Raw genomic sequence first — 23,351 nt, forward strand, 5'->3', positions numbered from 1 at the left:
AAAAAAAAAAAAAATCCCTAGCTCCAAAAGCTTTTGGTAAATATCCATTCAGGTTTGATTTTCTTTACACCTTCAGATGTCCTTAGGATTTAGTTTCCTCTAATAGGAGACATTCAGAAAAATGTACCAAGCTACAGGCAGAAATCAGGACAGATATTAAATAACATTTCAAGCTCTCAGTATTAATTAGTAGCATCTATAGAAATAGAAATTAGATCTTCCTTTCTGAATAAATTCCCCATGCTTCTGGTATTACTAGGTTGTAAAATTAGATAAACTCTCTTGATTTCACTGAAAATAACAGAGATTTTGGGCAGAACAGACCTGTACGAATCACAAATACATGCACTTAACCTATGGTTAGGTTTTATTTAATTCTTTGTCTTACAAAGAATATTATTTTTCAGAACTAACTACAAAACATTGATATCTTGGTTGCTGTTTTGGAGACCACATAATCTGACTTCAAGAAATTCCATCTAATTAAGAGTGATAACTTCAGTCAAAATAATGGTTATATTTTCTAGTATAATAATTATAATTTAAATAGGCAAGAGACTTGCAGGCCAACAGTAAGAAATCATATGCAAATACCAATTGGATAAAATTTTAGAACTAAAAATAAAAATATAATACTAATAATGAACCTCCGAAATTCTTAGAATACATGACAAAGCCCTCTTTAATTTAGTTGGAATATCTAAGCTTTACTAATAAAAACCTATCAAAATTTCACAACTCTTATTTATTTTTTTCTTTCTGTTTTCCCTTGAATATTATAATGGATATAATACCATCTATTATTTCTTTGAGTAGCCAGCTTAGGTTGGTAGATAAAACATGGAAATTTAGTAAGAGTAAATTCTGAGGATTTTTGGATTATCCTCAGCGATGTATGAGGAGGTAAGAAGTTAGGAACCTTAAGTACTGGAAGATACTGTCAGAATTGGAAAATACACTCGGGATGCCTAGGTGGCTCAGCTGGTTAAGCATCTGCCTTTGGCTCAGGTCATGATCCCAGAATCCTGGGATCAAGTCCCTCATCTGGGCTCCCTGCTCAACGGGGAGCCTGCTTCTCCCTTTGCCCACTGTTCCCCCTGCTTGTGCTCTCTCTCTCTCTCTGACAAATAAATAAATAAAATCTTTAAAAAAAAGAATTGGAATATATACATTTATGATTAAGGCAGAGGAAGAAAATTCTTCAAGAAAGGATTCAGGAACCCATGAATATTGGGAAAGAATATTTGGATCAGAGACCCAAAATATTAGGAAGATAGTAGACAATGAGATGAAGAAACACAGATGATAAATGCACATTAAAAATGGATCAAGTAGGACTAGAAAGAGATGGAGAGGAAATTATAAGAGGAAGGAGCACCACAACACTTATTAAGATGGACAATTCATAGTTTAGATAAATATGTAGATCGTAGAACTCTGTACAGTGTCATCTTACACCTGTAAACACTTGACCTGATGTGTACATCATGACCTGTTAGAGATTCAAATCTTCTGTTAATTTCAACTTGTTAACAGCATTTTCCAACAAAAACCCTGAACTGAAATCAGTGTAAGTTATGTGAATTTAAGCTATGATAGTTCTTTTTTCCTTTCTTTTTTTTTAAAGTAGGATCCATGCCCACTGTGGCACCGTGGGGCCCAATGCAGGGCTTGAATTCACAACCTGGAGATCAAGACCTGATGAAATTAAGAATAGGATGCTTAGCTGACTGAGCCACCCAGGAGCCCCAAGCTATGGTAATTCTTATTTAAAACCCAAATTAAAGGAAAAAACTAATTTTTGGCATTAAGTGCAGAGATCATAAATGAGGTGTTGCCAAGGCAAAGGGAATTAAATTCAGGAATAATCAATAATAAGAAAGCTAAAAATAAGATGTGAAACACTGAAACATGAGGGCACCAAGCCTAGTCTTTGAAAGCAACACCAATAAACCAACCAATTAACTGAACAAAATTCTTCCCTTTCCTCAGTAGTGATTGAAATTGGCTGCCCAAAAATGTGTTCCTTAGATCAAGAGAAAAAACATTATCTTGAGGAAAAATTACACTGCTTGTTATGGACTGAATATGTTTCCCCCAAATTCATATGTTGAAGCCTTAACCTCCAATGTGATGGTGTTTGAATGTATGCTTTGGGAGGTAATTAGGATTAGATGAGGTCATCAGAGTGGGGCCCTAGTCTGATAAGATCAGTATCCTTATAAAAAGACACACCTAGAGAACTCTCTCTCTCCTTCCGTGTGTGTGTGTGTGTGTGTCTGTGTGTGTGTATACAGAAAAAAGAGGCCATGTGAGCACACAGCAAGATGGCAGCCACCTACAACCCAAAAGAAGAAGCTTCAGAAGCCTCACTGGCACCTTCATCTTGGACTTCCCAGCCTCCAGAAATGTGAGAAGCGAATTTCTGTTGTTTAATCCACCCAATCTATGGTATTTTGTTATGACACTCTGAGAAGAAAACATTGCTCAATTTGGTCAGACCCTGAAAATCCTGAGAAAGAGGCTATTCTCGGCAGACTGAGAGTGATGGTAATGTAGTGTAACTGAGATACTACCCTGAAGAAATAACATGACCAGGAAATTAACCCTAACACTGCTTGAATGTCAATGGTTTTTGAATTGAGAATACCGTTTCATCTAACCGTTTCTACTAATGCCTGGGGAGAACCCACTGAAGAGATTTCTAGGCTCATGACTTTCTTTAGTGACTAGTTGTGATTCTGAGTCAACAAATTCCTAGCAAGCAGGCACCAGAAAGAAATTAGGGGCAACATTTCATGAGAACACAGAAGGTGGCTCAGTCATACCTTCTCTTGGTTCTTATCATTCTTCTCATAAGGTCCACCTCCACCTCCTCCACCTCCTCCTCCATCACCTCCTCCACCTCCTCCATCTCCACCTCCTCCTTCTTCTCCTCCACCATCTCCAGCTCCACTAACCGAAGGGCCCCCGAATCCACAGGGTGAACTTCCTTTGAACTGGAAGGTCCCCTCACTGGCTCTTTTTTCCATAGTCTCATTTTCCTTGTTTTCACTCTTCTTTCTGTTCTTTTCTACACAAGGCACCACACCAAGTTGAAGCAAGCATTCAACAATGTTTAGTGCCACATCACAGATGCGAGAATTGATGTCATGATTCAGGACAAGATAAACAGCCTTCAGAACCACCTGGGGGTGGGGAGAAGACAAAGACGAACAGAGGGTGATTAATTTGCCTGAACTACCTCTTCCTACATAGATTTGGTTATTCTGTTTAATCCATTTCCTTTAGGCTGTTCTGTGTACTTAAGCATAAATAATTCAGGTAATTTTCAAGTGTGCCTATTTAAATTGCACTGGGACCTTGTGTATGTGCTTAACATAGAGTATAAGTCACCCAAAGACTTAAAATGGATGTGTGAAAAAAAATGTATCTGTGTATTATCTCACTTAAGTATTCTAAAACTTGCCATAATACAGTTAATAGGGATACTGAAGAACAGTGAATTAATGGGACCATAATTTTTCATTCAAACGGAAACCTGTTCAACTGATTTTTTAAATCAAAGTGCTTGACTCCTCTGCCTTTCACTGTCTGTCAATAATGGATAAAGAACAATGATTTCCACATCCACATAATAGAGGAACATTTAGGCATTCACAATTGTATCATTATTTACACTTCAATTTTAAATACAAAATATTTGCATGTTTAAATTATGTCCTTTCATTGATTTTAATATTTTAAATTATTTGCTGAGCCCATTTTCTACTGTGAAATAAAAAATTTTGTGAACTATAATTGTAAACTATAACAACCCTTTCATTTGCTAATAACTATAGTCAAGACAGGCGTTCTTGAGAAGGCAAGTTTAAATCTTTTAATGGGCTTCTATTCATTTTCCCTTGCTACCCAGGAGGTTTGCAGTCATGTTGCTTATATAATGAAAGAAAATAAACTGAGAACTTTTTACCCTTATTCTAGAAAAAAGGGACTTAGCACATACACATTTATGTATATTTTATATATGCATATCCAGGATTTGCTAATGTTTTTGGATTATAAAAATATTCTGAGATCAGATCACATCTAATGTAATGCTTGAACAAAAAATAAAAAGGGAAAGGTGCCTCTGTGATGGTTGACACATTCGTGAAATTTTTTATATGGGTAGCCTTTTCATTTTAAGGTTCAACATTGCTAAGAATCTATATGCCTATTTTATAGCAGTATAAACACTAGATCAAACAGTCATTATCTTCCAAGCTTTGGTAAGAGAAATTCTTGCTTCTTACCGAAAGATCTAGCATGCCATTCTTGTGGACAAAGTTATTGGTCCCATCAATATGTTCCGTGTCCTCTAAGTAGCTGTAGTTTATGCAGGAGTCTGTGAGGCTTCGGGGCAGGTTCGCACATGCCAGGGGTTCATGTGGCATCTCCGGGATAGGCACCTGGTTGCAGAGCTTCCTCATATGCTCACTGAAAAAGTCTGCGTAGCCTACATTGAACGATGCCAGGGTAGTGTTGAAGGTTGCAACCGTGATTGTGGAGATCTGGGATCGCACTAATAAAAAGAAAGCAATGTCTTAATTTTCCCCATATTAGCTAGCGACATCGTGTCAGACAGTTACACTCTCCTGACCACAATCACAGCTGAGGTGATGTTTGACTTGTAGTCTCAATGTTATTCTCAATTCACACGGAATTGCCTCAAGCATCAAGGCCATGTAACATCTGGTAAATAATGAAGATTATAGAAATTGTGAATTCCAACTGGCTTCCTTAAGACCCAGGCTAGAGTTTAACTTTAACAGTGGATTTTACCCAGTCTTAAATGGCAGATCCTACTAATACAGTAGGATCTATGCATATTCAGGATTTGCTAATTATTTTAGCAACTGGTTTAGTTGAAGTATTTCCCCACTAGTTTGTGGCTGGTAAAATATTTGGTTTTATCTAGCATATTTAAGCAACAGCAAATAAGGAGGACTTTTTTTCTCCTTTGTTCAAGAGTAATGGAACATAAATTTGTGTTGGTAACTAACTGATATCATCAAATACTTGAAACATACTCCAGAGAAAAGAGGGCTTAGATTTCTACCCATAAGTTAAGAGTACAGAATAAGAGCCCATTTCAGATTCCACCCAGACACACATGTTTTCTCCACATAAAGCATATAAGGCACTTATTTGAAATAGCAGCTGTCTGAAAAAAGAATCCAGAGCCCTGGAAGGCAGTGACTTTCCTCCCATTGAAGGTGGACAAGCCCTTTCAAGGGACATCATACAGGGGACCAAAGTACTGAATGTAACTGTCTTCCAAGTCTCTTCTAGCCCCGTGGGTCTATGACCTTTTGAAAACAAAGATGAATGGCTTGCTTCACCTCTGAGAGGTACGGTGTTTGCAGTGTGCCATCAAATAGCTTTTGCTACTAAGAAAATCCCAAGAATGGCTCACAAGTAAATTACCCAGCAATGTAATACGTGAATGCAAGTTTTCAAAAAGTACAAGGAGCCAGATTGCAATGAAGATGGAACATGGAGTAGAAACAGGAAAAAGAACCTGAACTCCCGCCTGCAGGTGCAGCCTCCGACCCACCTTCCTTGACAGTGTTTTCTCCGTGGCTGTTGGAGTGATCTGGCAGGTCACTCACCAGGGTGTGGTGGGAGTGTGAGTGCCTGGCACTCAAGCTCTCCATCTCTGTGGCTGCATCTGAACTGCCCCGCCGGGTAAATTTCCCTGAGATGGACAAGAACACCACAAGGTTTAAAAATGAAAGAATCTCTGCTGAGATGTTGTCTTTCCAAAGGACGGCAGGGAGAGTAAAGGGTCATTAGGAAGTGCATGAGGCACAGCCAAGTAGCAGGCATTGGATTTATTCTCGGAATAGTCAGGGTCAAGATGATGGATGAAGCTGCCTGTTATAAGATCAGCCCCAATCTGGGGTGCCTGGGTGGCTCAGATGTTTAAGTGTCTGCCTTCGGCTCAGGTCATGATCCCAGGGTCCTGGGATTGAGCCCCATGTTGGGCTCCTGGCTCAGCGGGGAGCTTGCTTCTCCCTCTCCCTCTGCCTCTCTCCCTGCTCATGATCTCTCTCTCTGTATCTCTGTGTCTCAGATGAATAAATAAAATCTTAAAAAAAAAAAAAATCAGCCCCAATCTAAGCCAAATGTCAAAAACCATATATGGAATCCCAGTTAGCTGCCAGTTTCTTGATTTTAAGCTGGCTTTCTTAATATGCCATCCAGAAAGGAAAAAAAAAGCTTCTTTTTCTTTTCTTTTCTTTACATCTTCCTTTTCTAATATCCAAATTAAAGTCTGCCTTTGGATTCACAATGAAAGCTAATGCACAAGATCATTTAAGGCCACATTTCCACATCTAGAGTCCTTAAGAAATAGGGCCATTACCTGCCTAATTACAGGGTTCTTCCATTTTTAATTAAATTATCTGCATTCCTTTGGTACTAGAAGCTAGCATCTGGGCCCACATTTCTTGACTAAACTGTTCAAGAAAGATGCAGATTTGCCCCGGAGCCCTAGATCCAGATTTCTAAACAGGTCACTCAAGTTCTGCCCTACTTTGAAAAGTCCTTGTTGTCACCTAAAATGGTGGTTTGCCAGCCTCCTTTTTCAATGCCTCGCCTGTCTTCTCCAAGCCCAGAGAAACTTCCAAAGGAGAATGTGCTTCTGGTGGGGGACACATCCAGGTGGTCCTCGTGAAGTAGGAATGGCACTCCCATTCTTCGAGGCCTCCTCTTCCCTGTGTGGTGGAATGGGATGGAGCCTTTCCTCTCTCGGTCTTCTTTGCGGCTCTTGAACTATGAGGATGAGAGGTAAAGGATTAGGCACAGGCCACAGGAGAGGTGACATTCTACTTCCCAAAGGGCTCCATAATCTTCAGTAAAATACAGAAATGTTCCAGGAAGCAGAGACCCAGAAAGTCAACGAGTATCACTCAATAGACATGGCTGAAGTTTCCATAATGCCTTAAAAGAGTGTAAGAAACAAAGCAAAAGGTAACATTCCCTGGGTCCTTCTGCTAGATTGGGTTGTCCCTGGACCAGCGGCATCAGTATCAACTGGGAAACTATTAGAAATACAAATTCTCAGGTTCAACCCCAGACATACTAGATCAGAAACCTAGAAGGTAAGGCCCAGCAGTATGTGTTTTAATAAGCCCTGTAGGTGATTCTGATAAATGCTAAAATTTGAGAATCATGGGCTAGAGTATAGGATCCTAGAGACTCTAGGTCACCCCTTGGACCAGCCAGTATTTTCTGTTCCATTTTTCCAGGATTGAGATCAATTTTTCCAGCCAGACGACTTCAAGTGTGTGCCACTGTCCATAAGGAGAGTCAAAAAAGATACAAAGCATGAATTGGTACAAACCCATTACTCCTACCAAACAAGTTCAAAATCCAGTATAAATAAGAGTTTAGAATTTCTTGGGAAGCTTTTAAAATATACCAATGTCTGGGCCTAACCTGCAGCAATTCTGACCTAATTGGTTTGGGTTCAGGCCTGGGCACATGAATTTTTTATGGCTCCCCAGAGATTCTCACGTGTAGTCTGTACTGAAAACGTATTCCCCCCCGGATGATTGACATTTTTAGAAAAACTACAGTCCTTGCCTATCATTACATTAGCAATGAAGGTAGACATGACTGCTTGCATAGCAACACTCTGAGCTCATAGATAAGTTAACAATATGTTCTGTGTCCTTCATGAACACAATTGAACTCATCATTTTGAAAAATAGAAAATGAAGCTACTACACATACATTATTCTACACATATTATTTCCTAGCTGGTTTGCTCCATGTATTTACAAAAAGAGAAGTGGAATGGTGGATTCATAAAAGCATGAACTAGCTTGAACAAGACCTAGTTTTGAGTTTGGACTCAACCTTTCACAAACTACCAAACTTTCTAAGGCTCAGCTCCTTTCTTTTTTGAGAATAATTAACATTTATTGAATACTTACTAAGTGCCAGGCACAGTAAGGACTTTACAGGCATTATCTCACTTAATCCTCATAACCTTTTGAAGTAAGTATATTATGTACCCAATTTACAGATGAAGAAACTGATACCTAGTATCATTTGACCAGGATCGCAGAGGTCACAAGTGGCAGGGCAAGAATTTGAGCCCTGATTAGGTGACTCCTAAGTGCACACTCGACTCCACCTGTAATTTCTCATCTTTAGAGTTCTAGTGGATGCATAATAAATGTTTATTGAATGGAAACCTATGCTAAGACCTATAACAAGTTGTGAGGGTAGGACATCTAGTGATTTGTTATAAGGATTTACTACTTTATTTACAGAGTTTTGTTTGTTTTGTTGTATTTAAATTGGAGATGACTTCAAGAATAAATATTCCATGATGATCCCATCATTCTGAGTAAGACTTCAGTAAGACTCAGTTTCTTAGGTGCAAAATGTGGAAATTTAGGATCTCATTGGATTAAATGAGAACCCTTTATATAAAATGCTTGATAAAATGAAATGAACCATACGAATATAAGTCGCTATCACAGCTACTACAACCACCTCCACTACCACACTACTGAAAACACTCTACCCACACCATCAGGATGGAGCTTGGTAACATTGAGAATGGGAAACATTCAGGGGCACAGAGGGACTCGCACAAGGTCATGCTGCAAGCCGGTGCTATACGTGGGAGCTGACCTCTCTCCTCCAGGTTCCTTTCCCAACCCACCCCTTTCTGCAGCATGACCTCATGTCCTACCCCTTTCTGCAGCATGACCTCATGTCCTACCCCTTTCTGCAGCATGACCTCATGTCCTACTGATTTTTTTCAATTACCAAAATATTAAAGAGCACAGGTGGTTCTACTCACCTTCTTAAAAATGTTCATGCCAAGGTCTGAAGAAAGATCTGGGACTGCAGACCTACGTAAATTGGTCAACGAAACCTTAGAAAAGGCCTCAGGGCTAAGAGATTTTTCCTCTTCATTACCCTTCATGGTGAGATCCTTAATAGACAATAAAAGTAGACTTCACAATCAAGGACTTAAGGCTTTATATCCAAAGACTTTTCTTATTGAGATGTCACATTTTTAATAGAGATGTGTAATGTTTTGATATCTATGAAGTATTTAACTTGTGGGTCTCGACTTTTAAAATCCATATCCTGCTATGGAAGAGATACATTATATATTAACTGTAACCCCTGTCTGGGGTTTTTAACAATGAGAACGTGAAGCTCCATATTTGGGAAAGCTAAGAAATGAGGGAGGAGACAGGTATCTCATCTTCTCTTTTCATTAAAAAAAGTTTTTCTGTTTAATGGTTCACCAAAGGAGATTTTTATTTTGGGCAGAATCATCTACTACTAAAACAGAGTATCTCTCCTTTTCGCTCTAATATTGCTCATGTTTATTTTCAGAATATGTAGACTTTTTCAGACATAGCCAATTCATATTTAAGTAAACCAAACAACTGGAACATACTGCAAAGCACAGTTTTTTCTCTACATATCCAGCACACATGGTATCAATGAGAAAGAGGGAAAGAAAAAGTGTTCAAGCTGATATTAGCACATTCATTTATCAAAAAGTGATCTTCAGGGGGATGTCATCAAATTGGTATACAGTCAGTTTATTTTTCCAAACATCTGTAATAAATAGCAAGACTATATATCCAAAGGCAATATTTCTAATTACGATCCTGAGGTGCTAAAAAATTTTGAGCTATGCAAAAGAAGGTAAACCATATTCAGTAAAATTCTAGTGTCACACATTTCATGATATCAGTAATTAACAGTTGTATGTGAGAACTATCTATTAACTAGCACTTCAACTGGGAAATTTTCCATTATTTTGGATCGACAGAGTCTTAACTCTAGATTAGTGTGAGTAAGAGGTATTTAGATACCCTTCTTTGAATGGTAAATTAGATGCTAAGAAAGAAGCAAAAGGGTCTAGCAATAAAAGATAGAAAAGAAAGGATAATAGTATCAGAGTAATCCACCAGTCTGGAATAAAGAGATGGATGCATAGGAGAAAGAGAGAATCTGTTATGGCCAAAGTTGGTGATTCAAAAGACAATGGACTGAGTTTCTCTTACTTGGGTCTTGTGGGTGTTCACTAGTGAGGGAGCTGCTGCCACCATCGAGCTGCTCCTGGGTCTGGGCAGGAGAGGAATATCTGGCTCTGGAGGCTTTTCAGGCTTCTCTTCCAACATGTGCCGCAGCCTTTGTAGATAGTACATCAGAGACCACTGAGTGCCTTCTTCAGACCAATGGGGTTGGAGTAGGCAGCGAAGAACAGCAACGTCAAAGTAGGTGGCATAGCGGGACCTTTGGCATGGAGGTATCACAAGAGAGGCTCTGTTTCCAATGACAGAAAGAAGATGATTTTATTGGCAAACATTCCAAGGGGTGACACAATATGGCTTGTAGCTCTGCTTTTCTCCTTTGCTTACTTATTCATCCACTTATCTTTTGTGTAGTTTACTCTACTATTCTCCCAACTGGTGTCACTCATTTCACTTTTGCTAGATACTTCCTGGAAGTAGAGAGGTTAGAAAGAGTTTTAAAGGATAGGTAGGAATCAGCTAGGCAAAGTTGAGGATGGGGCAGGAGGGTACATCAGCATTTCAGTCAGAGGAAACCATGTCTACAAAGGTGGAGTTAGAAAACAAAATCATGAGTTTTGGGAAGGTGGGGGAGAGTAAGCAATTGGTATTAGCTGGTGAATAATTTGGGTGGTGGGCGATGAGGAGAGTCTATAGAAATAGATGAGCTTCAGATTGTGATGTTCCTTTTATACAATGCTATCAGTTGTTTTTTTTTACCTTGATAGAAATGGGAGTATCTGTATATATTATTGGCTATTTTAATCTATTATTGGTGATTCTAATATATAAAAGAACCAAAGAAACCGCGAAGTACTAAACAAGCAAAAGTTAGGTTATGAAGAAAATTTTCAAAATTTTGAAATCATTTTGAAAACTCTATAGCTGTATATTCATATAAAATAGCATAACTAATTTAAAAAAATCTCAAGGTTCTGAAATGTATTATTCAATTTAAACACATGATATAGTCATTATTTAGTGTTCAACTTAATTACACTACAACATAGGTTTATGCAATTACTAAATATAATATATCATCCTAGGTATCTTAGGGAATGTGAAGATATATAAGTTTAACTTCTTCATATTGAGTAACATATGGTCCAATGAATGACAGCCAATAAACAACAAATTATAAACTGAGAGCTCCTAGGATCCAAAATGAAACCTTACATCTAAAATCTAAACTTAACTCCCAAACACAGTTTCTTCCTGAGTTAGGTGATGCAAAAGGGAAATTTTTGTACCCTGCTATCAACTAGCAAATGGCACAACCCACACATGGAGAACTTCAGCAAAAAAAAAAAAAAATGCAGTTACTAAGAAGTGAAGAGAAGTTTTCCTGAACTTCCCAGACCCATATTTTTTTTTAACTGAAGGTTATGGATCATTATTGTTTCAAGAAATTAATTCAAAAGTATATGACTACTATTGAAATGTTAACTAGAGTAAAAACTATCAGAATGCAACAAATAGAATAAGGATTTGTATGCTTGATGAAACTTATTTCACCTCATGCATTGTCATTAGTCATGACATAAAATAGATTTCTTACCATGAGTCGCAGTAAAAAGTTTAAATATGCAAACCCAGACCATGTCTGGGTCTAATCTTGAGTATTTTGATTGACAAGTAGGAAACTACATAGAAGTTAAAACACAACCACATAAGGTGCTGCAATACTAATTATTTAACTGAGTTGGCAGTCATACAAGAAGTTTTCTACAATCAGCGAAGTTCCCATATATGTATGTTATGCTAGAACTTACCCTTTTTCCAGGGACCTAGGATACTCTTTGAATATCAACTGCATGTCAACTTTCAATCCTTCAGAAAGTCCCATAGAGTCTCCTCCCAACCACTTCTCATCAGGTCCATAGACACCAACATCTTGCGTTAGGCTTATTGTAATTACTTCCGACTAGTCTCATTGCTTCTTCTCTGGTTCCTCCTCTCCTCTCCTCAAACCCTTCCAATGGATTGTTAAATCATCCTTAAAATAAAATGCGAGCTTCTCATAGTAGTCAACATGACCTGCATAATCTGGCTGTGCATACCAATCCAACCTCATTACCATGATTGCCCTGGCAATCATGTATTTATATATATAAAACAAATATTTATTTGCTGTCTCTTAGCTCCAAATGCATCTTTCTTCTTGCTCTGTGAAAATGGACCAGGGACCTTTAAATATTTTTCCATTGATTTCTGGCATGATGTTTAGCTTGGTCAGTAGATGAAATGGAAAAGGTATTGCAGGAAGAAAGAATTTTGCTTTCTTGCCCTGGTGTACTTGCTCAGCACATTCCTACAATGCGTGTACAGCTTCTCCAGTACCAGGCTCCTGTAGTGTTTGTGGGTTGTCTAGGGCTTAGCTCCTGCAGTGCACGTGGCTTCTGCCGAATGGGCATTTTTTCTAGAACCAGGCTTTCGCAGCACTCACAGCTTTCCCTTTGCTCAGTTCCCATAGTGCCTAGTACCCAGCAGCACCCGGCAGCCAACAGCCCCCCGGCACTTCCCTTTGGAAGTTTTGTAGCAGAGGGCCCCTACCAAGACACCTCCCCATGAATAGCTTTCCCTAGTACCCGAGAGGGTTGGATTTCTGACAAGTTCCAAAGGGCAGATTTCCAGCAAGTTCTCCTGGTGCAGCACCACGGTGATCTCTCTGCCATCCATTGAGGCACAACTTCACCCTCTCCAACAGGGTCATAATCTCAATCCTGGGGAGAAAGGGGTCTCCCCTGGGTGTTTTGTCCGACCCCTAAAGTTGGAGATTGCTCCATTATATCTGCTATTCTTATGTTCTTTAGAGTTCTCTTTACTTCTTATTAGCTAGTCCCTTACTACTCCAATACTCTCATCCTGTTATACTTAATTCCCTATATTAAACTTGCCCTGTTCAAATTACTATTTGGTTTCTCTCTCCCGATTGGACCAGTCCTGACACATCTGGTTGTTGTGCTTCAGCCACATTGGCTTTCTTACTACTCTTGACTACATCAAGCTTATGCTAGCTTCAGAGCTTTTTTTCTATGTGGAAATGTCCACCCTTGAGGCCTAGGCTTTATCTAGGCTCTGTTCCAATGTCATCCCCTCAGAGAGGTCTTCCTCAAACACTGTGTAGAGTGGCCTCCCTCCACCACTACCCATCTCTTCACCCTGTTCTAATTTTCTCCATAGCATGTAGCATAACTTGAGATTATATCATTTACTTGATTAGTGCCTATCCCCATTTATTTGAATGAATTAAAAAATTTCAGAAGTGGATTCAAGACAAAGATGGAGAAATCAAAGTCTTTTGTACGTACAAGCAATATGCATTTTGACAATGGAAAGAAAAAAGAGCTCATTAGAAGTAACAGCAAATAGGTAAATGCCGTGGGTTGGGGAGCAAAATGATGAGGAATAAAATCGACAATACAACTTAGTATGTTCAAATGTAAATAACACTTGACCCAACAAGCTGAAGATAAACATCTATTCCAAAAATTAGGGGAAAGAAATGTCAATTTAACCTCAACTGGTATCAGCGATAGGTAGGAAATATCTAACTTTCAACATAGATTGGATCACTGTTCTATATGACTTGAAAGAATGACCACTATCAGGGTAAACTAGGAAAGACCACGCAGGCACAGGTTAGCCTTAAACATCACCCTCCTATTACAACAGAATGATAATACAGGAAATTGGGGATACTTGGGGACCACCACAAACAATACTATAAAACATTTTTAAAAAATCTTAATAAACAGACAAACTAACTTTTGGTTTTTTTTTGGAGAGGGAGTTGGGGGACAGGGAGAGGGAGAGGTAGACTCCCCACTGAGCATGGAGTCCAATGCAGGGCTCAATCCCACAACCCTGACATCATGACCTGAGCCAAATTCAGGAGTTGGATGCTTAACTGACTGAGCCACCCGGGTGCCCCAAACTGTTATTAGAATAAATTCTTGATATTTTAAAGATTTCCATCACTCCCTCTGCCAGTAATCTATAAGTTTAATGTAATTCTCTTTTGTGTTCTGAACCCAATTTCAACATGTATGTGTTGGGGGGGTGGGGCTTCCACACCATAAAAAATTTTCCTAGACACCAACTGGGTCCGTTCTCTGTCAACTGAATTCTGATACCTATCTACCCAGAGATAGCATCACATTAAGGGTTCGGTCCTGCAAGACTACTCTCCCTCCTACTTCAGACACCAGGTTGTCACCTGTGCTTCTAATCAACTGGCCATAGACTAGAGGTTCCCATGACTGCTTCCCACCCCACCCCACCCTTGAACTTCAGATTCTAGTTGCAAGTCCAGGTTGTTATCTGTACTTCGTAATGACAGGTCCTAAATCAGAAGTTCCCATGATCCCCTCCTTGAATTCAATTAATTTTCTAGAGTGGCTCACAGAACTCAGGAAACCTGTTTATTCACTAGATTATTGATTTATTATAAAAGGATACAACTCAGGCACAACCAGACAGAGGAAATGCTTAGGGCAAGGTATGGGGAAGGGGCATGGACTTCCTTGTCCTCTCCCAGCACCTCCCCGTGTTTACCAACCCAGAAGCTCTCTGAACTCTACCCTTTCTGGCATCTTTTGAAGGCTTTATTACATAGGCATAATTGACTAAATCATTAGCCATTGGCAATTGATTCAAACTCCAGCCCTTCCTGGAGATCTGGTGCAGGACTTAAAGTTTTAACCCTCTAGTCACATGGTTGGTTCTCCTGGCAATCAGCTTCTAGTCTTAAGTGCAGTCCACATGTCACCTCATTAACAACAAAAGTCATCTTTGTTGCTTTCATCATTCAGGAAATAGGAGCTTACTGACAGAAACGGAGTAAGGCCCAATATATATTTCTTATTATAAATCATAGCATCACAAATTCTGAACAAAATTCCAAAGGGATTTATCTTTTATAAATCAATGAGACTGTTCTGAAATTTAACTGGATGAATGAATAAAACTTTGAGTGTAATCAAGAGAGATTTAAAAGGAAGTGTAAAACGGTGTAAATTGTCCAATGCTAATGTGTGTTTTACAACAATAATATTTGGCCAACTAGTGCTGATTTAGGAATAGACAAGAACTCAGTGGTATACAATATGGAGCTACAAAAGATTCAAATATTTATAAGAACCTAATATATCAAAGAAGTCATGCATTAAATTAGTACAAAGGATATATTAGTCAATAAATAATATTGGCATAATTCATGTACTCAGAAAAATATAATTTAGCCTATCTTAAATTATCATATTTTATTCACCAAATAAAATCAAGACAGATTAAGATTTAAATATAAAAATATAAAAACATAATAGTACTAGAAAAACATTTTGGCTATTTTTTTATAATCTTGGAGTAGAGAAGGACTTAATAAGAACGTAATGGCCCCAAATTTAAAACAATACAAATGCCCATCAACAGGTGAATGTATAAACAAGCTGTGTACATCCATGCAGTGGACCACTACTCAGCAATAACAAGGTCAGAACTATTGATATATTCAATAATTATGCTGAATAAAAGAAGCCAGACCAAAAAAAAAAAAAAAGACTGTTTTCATTTATATGAAATTCTAGAAGCCTGCAAACAAATCTATAGTGACAGAAAGCAGATCAGTGGTTGCCTGCAGATGGAGAAAGAGTGGGTGGGAAGGGGAAAAATTACTAAGGATCACAGAAAACTTTTAAGGAGATATGTTCATTATCTTGATTGTGGTGATAACAATGTATAATAAGAGAGAGTAGCATTTGAAAGATCTTTTGCTGTTCAAAAGGAGGATTGAGATTTTATTGAATTATGACTCTTAATAGTCAAATATCCATGCTAAATTTTCAAAGATAACCATATCCTTCCAATAGAAGGAAAACGGGATTTAGAGAAAACTCAGTCAATGAACAAGAAGAGAAGAGAGAAAAGAAACACGTAAAAAGCAGAGTAAATAAAAAGCACAAAATAAAATGGAAGATAGAAATCCAAAATGGCAGTTACAAAAATAAATACTGAACACGCTCATGAGATAAAAGACAAAAATTGTGACATTAGATTCAAAGAACAAAGTTTAGCCACATGTTAGTTACAAAAGAAAATTATAAAATTGGGAAGGAGAGAATGGGTACAGAATGCAAATCTAACTAAAACAAAATTGGTGCAGCAATGATGAAAGTAGACTTTGACATAGAAATATTATTAGATATAAAGATGGTCACCACAAGGCTAAGTAAAAAAAATTAGCTGGGAAGCTACATTAACTCCCAACATGTATATACCTGATAACAAAATTTCCAAATGCTTAAAGTAAAGCCTGAGAGACTTGTAAGGGGAAATAGACAAATAAATAATATCAGTAGTATTTTTAACACACATTTTTCAACAAATAATAGATCAAACATATGGAGATTAGTAAGAATGTAAGAGATCTGAATATACACTTAACATTATTTTCTTGAACCTTGGAAATGTTTACAAATCAAGTCTCAAAAGAAACTGAGGTTTCACTATTTCACGTAAACCTCGTCCTCTAACCACAGTGGAATCCCAATAGAAATCAATAGTGGAAGGAAGGAAGGAAGAAGGAAGGAAGGAAGGAAGGAAGGAAGGAAGGAAGGAAAAAGCTCTAATGGGTTAGCAATTTAGAAACATACTTTGAAATAACTCATGAGTCAAATAAAAAGTTGTAATGAGAATTTTTAATATATTACATGGAATGACAATGAGTCCACGTAAAAAAACTTGTGAGATATAGCTCATTTGGAATGAGAGGGATATTTAGAGCTTTAAATGCTTCTATCAAGATAAAGGATATAAAAAATAATGAGAGAAGCATCTACATTTAAAAAAAGGCTTAAAAAAAAAGTTTAAACAGGTTAAAAAAAGGAGGTAAGACCCTGAATAGTAGAAAAAAAAGGAACATCAGATAGGAGCATGTTTAACAAAATATAAGACAAAGCTAGATAGGATTAACAAAACCAAATATTATTTCTTTGACAAAACTAATAAAAAGTAATGAAGAAATACAGTAAAAGGTGGGATCACAATACTATCACTGAAAATGCAGACATACCTAGATATAGTAACGATTTTAGAAAAGGGGGAAACATTATGAACACTGTGATTAAAAGTGTGAATACCTAGATGAACACATTTATCCAACCAAACTTTAGACCCACAACCTTTAAAAACTGAACTGTGGGAAATAAAATGTATTTTAGAAATTCACTAAGCCCAGAAGATTTACAGCTAAATTCCATTAATCATTAGGGAAATAGGTATCTCCCATTTCATACAAAGTGTTCCATAGACAGGAAAAAGAAAGGAAACATTCTTTTCATGAGGCCAGGATAACCCTGCTGCTAAAACAAGACAAGTACAGCATAGGAAATGAAAATCAGAAGCCAGTCTCATTTATGAGCGTTGATGTAAGGATGATATAGTAAAGTAATTCACCACCTAAAAAGATTACAAGAGAACCTACCCATGTGATTTTCTCACTAGGTGCAGAAAAACCTTTTATAAAATTTATTATTAGTTTATTAAAGTCAATAATAAAAATTAGAAAAGTGCTATAATAATAGAAAAGAGTGATAATAATATTTGGGCACAGAGTCAGGCAGAGTGATGCGACAGAATGAAGAGCCCCAAATCATACCCTCACAGTTGTGCAAATCTGATATTCAACAGAGACTAAGTTACAAATCTGCAGGAAAATAAATATTTAAGAAATGGTGAAGGCGGGCGCCTGGGTGGCTCAGTTGGTTAAGCAACTGCCTTCGGCTCAGGTCATGATCCTGGAGTCCCAGGATCGAGTCCCGCATCGGGCTCCCTGCTCAGCGGGGGTCTGCTTCTCCCTCTGACCCTCTTCCCTCTCGTGCTCTCTGTCTCTCATTCTCTCTCTCAAATAAATAAGTAAAATCTTTAAAAAAAAATGGTGAAGGAAAAATCAGCTATTTATGTGGGAAAAAACATACCCATCTCTCATAGAGCCATATTTAAAAAAAAAAAAAAAAGCCAACCTGAGATGAACTGAAGACACTTAAAAGCAAAACAGAAGAAACAGAAATATTTATGACCAAGGGTATGAAAGGATTTCTGAAGAAGATAACATTCCAAACTATTTTTTAAAAGTATTGATAAGTTTGACTCTATTCACATTTAAAATTTCTATTAAAAAAAAATAAAGTGGGTGCCCAGGTGGCTCAGTCGGTTAAGCGTCTGCCTTCAGCTCAGGTCATGATCTCAGGGTCCTGGGATCGAGTCCTGTATTGGGCTCCTTGCTCAGGGGGGAGCCTGCTTCTTCCTCTCCTTCTCCCCCTCCTCTTGCTCATGTTCATTCTCTCTCTCTCTCTCTCAAATGAATAAATAAAATCTTAAAAAAAAACAAAGTGGAGATTTATGAAGTATAAAAAATACCTGTAAGTCTTAGGGTACCAAGAATTATTATTTTTGCTAATAAAGAATGCTCATAAATCAGGAAGGAAAAGACAAACAGCTCAAATGTGCAAAGGGTGTGGAAGGACATTTTGCCAAAAAGAAACCTAAAGAGAGACAAAATAGAGAGAGGTACTCTACTCCAGTAATAGCCGGGGAAATGTGGACTTAAGTCACAATCCATCAGAGTTGTGAGACTATAGAAGCCTGAAGATGGGAAGTATTGCTGAGGGTGTGACTAACCAGAAACACTGCTGGTAAACTCAGAGTATGATTGGGCGATGTCTAGTAAATTTTCAATTGTCCTTATCCTATGATCCAGAAATCCCATTCCTGAGGGAAACTCTATCTTAGAGAAACTCCTGCCCATGTACACAGGGGACATGTACAAAGGTGTTTATGGCATCAGTTTTGTTAAAGAACTAAAGAACATCCTGAAAATTAGCCAAAGGAAAAGGGGCAAATAAATGTTGGCAAGTATTTGCCAAATATTATTTATGTGTTATATGATGTGACAGGCTAGGGTGCTTATCATGTTCTATTTTATCAGCATGATTATTGTATTCACTTGTGAAAAGACATAAAACTGAACACTTAGGTGTTGTATACTTTTCTGTGTTTCTTTAAAGAACATTAGCTAAGACCTTGGATTTTATCAATATGGACTAAAAATCCGCTATTCATATATACATAAAGTAGATCTGTATAAAGTACATCTATATGTATATACTGTATATAATATATTCTACGTTCTATATATCATATACACATATACTTATATATAACCTCATACATTTATATGTAACAAATACATAATACATGATTTTAATACTTATATATGTTAAATATGTATATACGTCTATATATATATATAGGTATATATGTTTTTTTGCCCAAATTAGTCTCATTATCCCCAAGGCGATGTGTAATGTCTGTTCTTTCAAAGGATTTTGTCCTCTAACTTTTTATTATGTAACCATTTTAATAAAAAGCCTGAGTCTCAGAATTTTATGAGTTGCCAAGTTTTCATAAGGAGCATGTGGGTTCCCATCCCAGGCAGGAAATCTTTTACTTTGATTTGCCTTCAGCCCCCACTTCCAGACCCCATTCCCTCTCCGTCCTTCTCTACCTCCCTGCCCTGGAAGTCTCATCCGCCCTGGAAGACTCTACCAAGGGCTTCCCCTGCCTCTGGCTCCTGACTGGATTTGGCAAAAGGAAGCTCTCACAGGAGACTGACAGCAGAAGGACAATGGTGTCTTCCCCAAGACTCCTTGCTTTCAGAGGTTTGCCTAGGACTGGCCCTGTGACCTCGGACTGACCTAGGCCATCTGTGGTCACAGCTCTTGTTAGTCACTCTCTCCACAGAGTTCTCCACAACTGCTCCCTCCCTTCCCTCAGGACCCAGAGCTGCTAGTCCTCCTGGAGTACAGGCACGGAGTACCTGTGGCTTCCCTATATATCCAGTCCAAACCTAGCTTCCCTGGTGGTCTAGTGGTTAGGATTCGGCACTCTCTCTCAGTCCAAACCTTGTTACTAACCCCTGTTTTGATCGTGTCTCAGCCTGACCAGTATACGACTTGTTTCATCCTGAGATTTCAGGAGGAAACTGGCTGATTACATCCTCAAGCTCAGTTTGAGGGAAAGAAATAACCCCGATTCTCATAACCTTAAGAGGCTTTCACTTCTCTTCCTGCCACCTCTCACCTCCATTTCTCTTTCTTAAAAAAGCATGGACTACTCTACCCCACTTCTCTCAGCCTGTCTTTATACCTAGAATAACAGGATTCCACCCCACCCCAATGCTATAGTCTTGGATTCCTAAAGAAAAGACAAAGTATGAGGTTGGTTTGGCAACCAGCTGGGTAATTTTAGGTCCTCAAGTATTTGTGACAGTCATTGGACTTATAAGAGCCTGTGAAAGCTATTGTTTTCTTGACTAGGCTGCTGTGATTAAGGGAGATATTAGGAGTTCAACAGAATTATTATTTTTTTTAAAGATTTTATTTATTTATTTGAGAGAGAGAGAATGAGAGAGAGCACATGAGAGGGGGGAGGGTCAGAGGGAGAAGCAGACTCCCCGCCGAGCAGGGAGCCCGATGCGGGACTCGATCCCGGGACTCCAGGATCATGACCTGAGCTGAAGGCAGTCGCCTAACCAACTGAGCCACCCAGGCGCCCCAGAATTATTTTTCCCCCTTTGGACTAGCTATCTTTACCCTTTACTTCCTGCCCCATACCTCAGTGTCCCCAAATGTTTCCAGTTTGTAAATTAGATTAGGGAGTTCCATAAATTATTTCAAATCCAAGAGCAGTGTTCCATATAATGAGATGCCAGTGGACAAGTTCTTTGAGAATCCCAAGTGGATAGGGAGAAGAGAATTTATTAAAAATTCACATTCCCAGGTCTTACCCCAGACTCACTAAACCAGAATTGCTGGGGATAGAGCCCAGGAATCTTTATTTTATACAATATCTCCAGGTAATTCTTAAACACTCTTAATAAGATTGGAGAGCAACTGCCCTAGAGAAACATGTAATGTATGACTTTTGCACTTTTAGGCCAATATCCAAAACAATTCCTATATGGAAACACTAACTGAATGATATATTGCCAGTTTTGTCCCTAAGGCTGCCAGAGGACTAAATTTATGTCTTTCTCTACATACAAAATGTATTTGATGAAAGCAATTATTAACTGCACAGTTTGAGTCCTGTGGTCATTAACTACTTCCTGACAAATCATGTCAGTTCAGCTGAAGATGGACTGCACAACAGCAAGACTCCACCAACATAAGGCTGCGATCAGAGACTAAAAAGGGGTCTTTATGTTAATAAAAATTTGTTAAGTAAATTCACATTAAATTGCTTAATATTTAAAGAGACCGCATTTGAAACAAGAATGAAGTTGAAGAGCATTCTGTAGCAAATATTTATAACCCAGAGTACCTTCATTTTAGGTGTTATTCAAGGACGAGTTTGTCTTAAAGTGTGAGCTATATTGGGGTGAGTAGTCAATAAAAAGGAAGAATCATCAATAAATGTTTAATTTCATTTAAGAGAGACAAGTTGATCCATTATCAACTTGTCACTAATCCGGTAAAACTCATTTTAATTAACAATCTAATTAACATGTGAGTGAAAAATTTACATAACTGGAAAAAGATGGTATGGGGGCTATCATTGTGTGATCTGATAAAAATGCTCTTACTAACTCTAATATTCTATTATTCTGTAAGTCATTTTGTAGAAAAAAATGAAAATTTTATTAAAGTATGAATACAACTTTTGTTCTAAATGGTATACGTAAAAATAATGAAAGGAAGTATACATACAAAAAAATGAATGATATTTAAATCTTCCTGATGAGCTCATTGATGATTTTTACTTTAAAAAAATATTTTATACCTTTAAATATTTTTCTATAATTAGCATATGCTTCTTTTATATTCATAAAATAAATAACGCATTATGACAAATTTTTTGACTGTCAAAAAAGCTAAAAATTTCATTAACATATTTTCCATGCAACTATGGCTTCAGGAAACCAAGTTATTAATAATTAGGGCTGAGGGATGCTAGTAGAGAGCATCTAAGGCAGAAAAACACTCTGGAAATAATAATCTGTGGAGGCAGAGAACTGTGGAAATCAGTTTTGACCCTACACAGTATTTAACAAAGCAGAAATTAAGTCTGTGCATATGGTAATTGAAGATGAAATCTCACATTAATTTTAAAAACTAGCTACCTGCTCACTGATTGCAGAGTTCAGGGAAGAGTGATGTTCTGTTCAGTCAAGGTCAGGGCAAAAGAGATGATGAATTGTATTTGTTTGATACAAGCAGACAGCTTTTGTTTCTAAGATATTTGCATTGCTTTGTTATTAAAGTTCTCTTCATTTCTGATTAATACATGAATTCTTCCAACAAAGACACATTAACATTAGCATTTTCTGAAAGGTCTACCTTGTGCATCATTTCCATGGTAACCAGCCACTGCAGCTAGGCAGAGAGAAGACCTAATTCATTCTTCTAAAGTGCCACTGATTCATGTCGAATTCACATATGTAGGTGTGGGTGTGCTGAGGGTGACTGTGTGTATGTATGCGTCAAGAAATGCGTATGTATATAGATGTTTAAATGTGGTAATCTCAGAGAATGGAAAAAACAACTTCCATCCACAAACAGGAAACCTTGAACCTTGTAGTTTGTCAAAGAAATATCATATGCAATTTATATTTGCAAATTTCCAATGCATATTCTGGCCGAGAAAAATTATGTAAGAAATGTAAGCTTCTGGGTATTTTATGACCTCCACATTTCATCCTGATATTGCTTTTAATAATTTTTAAAAGTCAGACCAAATATAGTATTTGAGGTAGAAATTACTTACATTTAAACTTTTTGGATAGTGTAGAACAGAATTAGTGAAGGAGGAATATGAGAATATTCAATAATTGATTGAAGAAAATGTACAGATACAGTCATAATTATATCTAAAATGATGGTGACATCATCATCATTACTGTTTGTTGTGGCCAGCCTCCAAAATAGGCTCCAATGATCCCTGTTTCTTGGTATTCACACCCTTATGTGGTTCCTTCTCTATACCAGCATTGGTATGATTTATAGCATATATCAGAAGTGATGGCATGTCAACTTTAGAGATTAGGTTTAAAGACACCGAAGCATTGATCTTGGTTGCTCCCTCTCTTTATGGGATACTTTGTTTTGGGGGAAGCCAGCTGTCATGTCATGAGCAGCCCTTTGGAGAGGCTCAGATGGTGAAGCCTGTAGCTTCTAGTCAACAGTCATC

At 37.8% G+C, this 23,351-nt stretch overlaps 1 protein-coding gene across 12 annotated transcripts in view; it reads right to left on the bottom strand.

The window, feature by feature from the left end:
• Positions 1-23,351, bottom strand: part of UNC80 (unc-80 subunit of NALCN channel complex) — a 223,590-nt gene that overhangs the window by 165,950 nt on the left and 34,289 nt on the right. For 7 of the 12 annotated variants that reach the window (XM_081813697.1, XM_081813696.1, XM_081813695.1 and 4 more), the window contains exons 8-13: positions 10,095-10,356; positions 8,867-9,001; positions 6,603-6,819; positions 5,564-5,740; positions 4,296-4,564; positions 2,829-3,188 (exon numbers count right to left, since the gene is read on the bottom strand). In XM_081813697.1, coding sequence (XP_081669823.1) covers positions 2,829-3,188; positions 4,296-4,564; positions 5,564-5,740; positions 6,603-6,819; positions 8,867-9,001; positions 10,095-10,356 — 1,420 coding nt within the window. The remainder of the gene's footprint in view (positions 1-2,828; positions 3,189-4,295; positions 4,565-5,563; positions 5,741-6,602; positions 6,820-8,866; positions 9,002-10,094; positions 10,357-23,351) is intronic. The other 5 variants (XM_081813703.1, XM_081813705.1, XM_081813699.1 and 2 more) reach the window with 1 other exon arrangement.

This window comes from Leptonychotes weddellii, chromosome 3 (genome assembly GCF_054177405.1).
Source record: "Leptonychotes weddellii isolate Sample4059 chromosome 3, ASM5417740v2, whole genome shotgun sequence".
Lineage (NCBI taxonomy): Eukaryota > Metazoa > Chordata > Mammalia > Carnivora > Phocidae > Leptonychotes > Leptonychotes weddellii.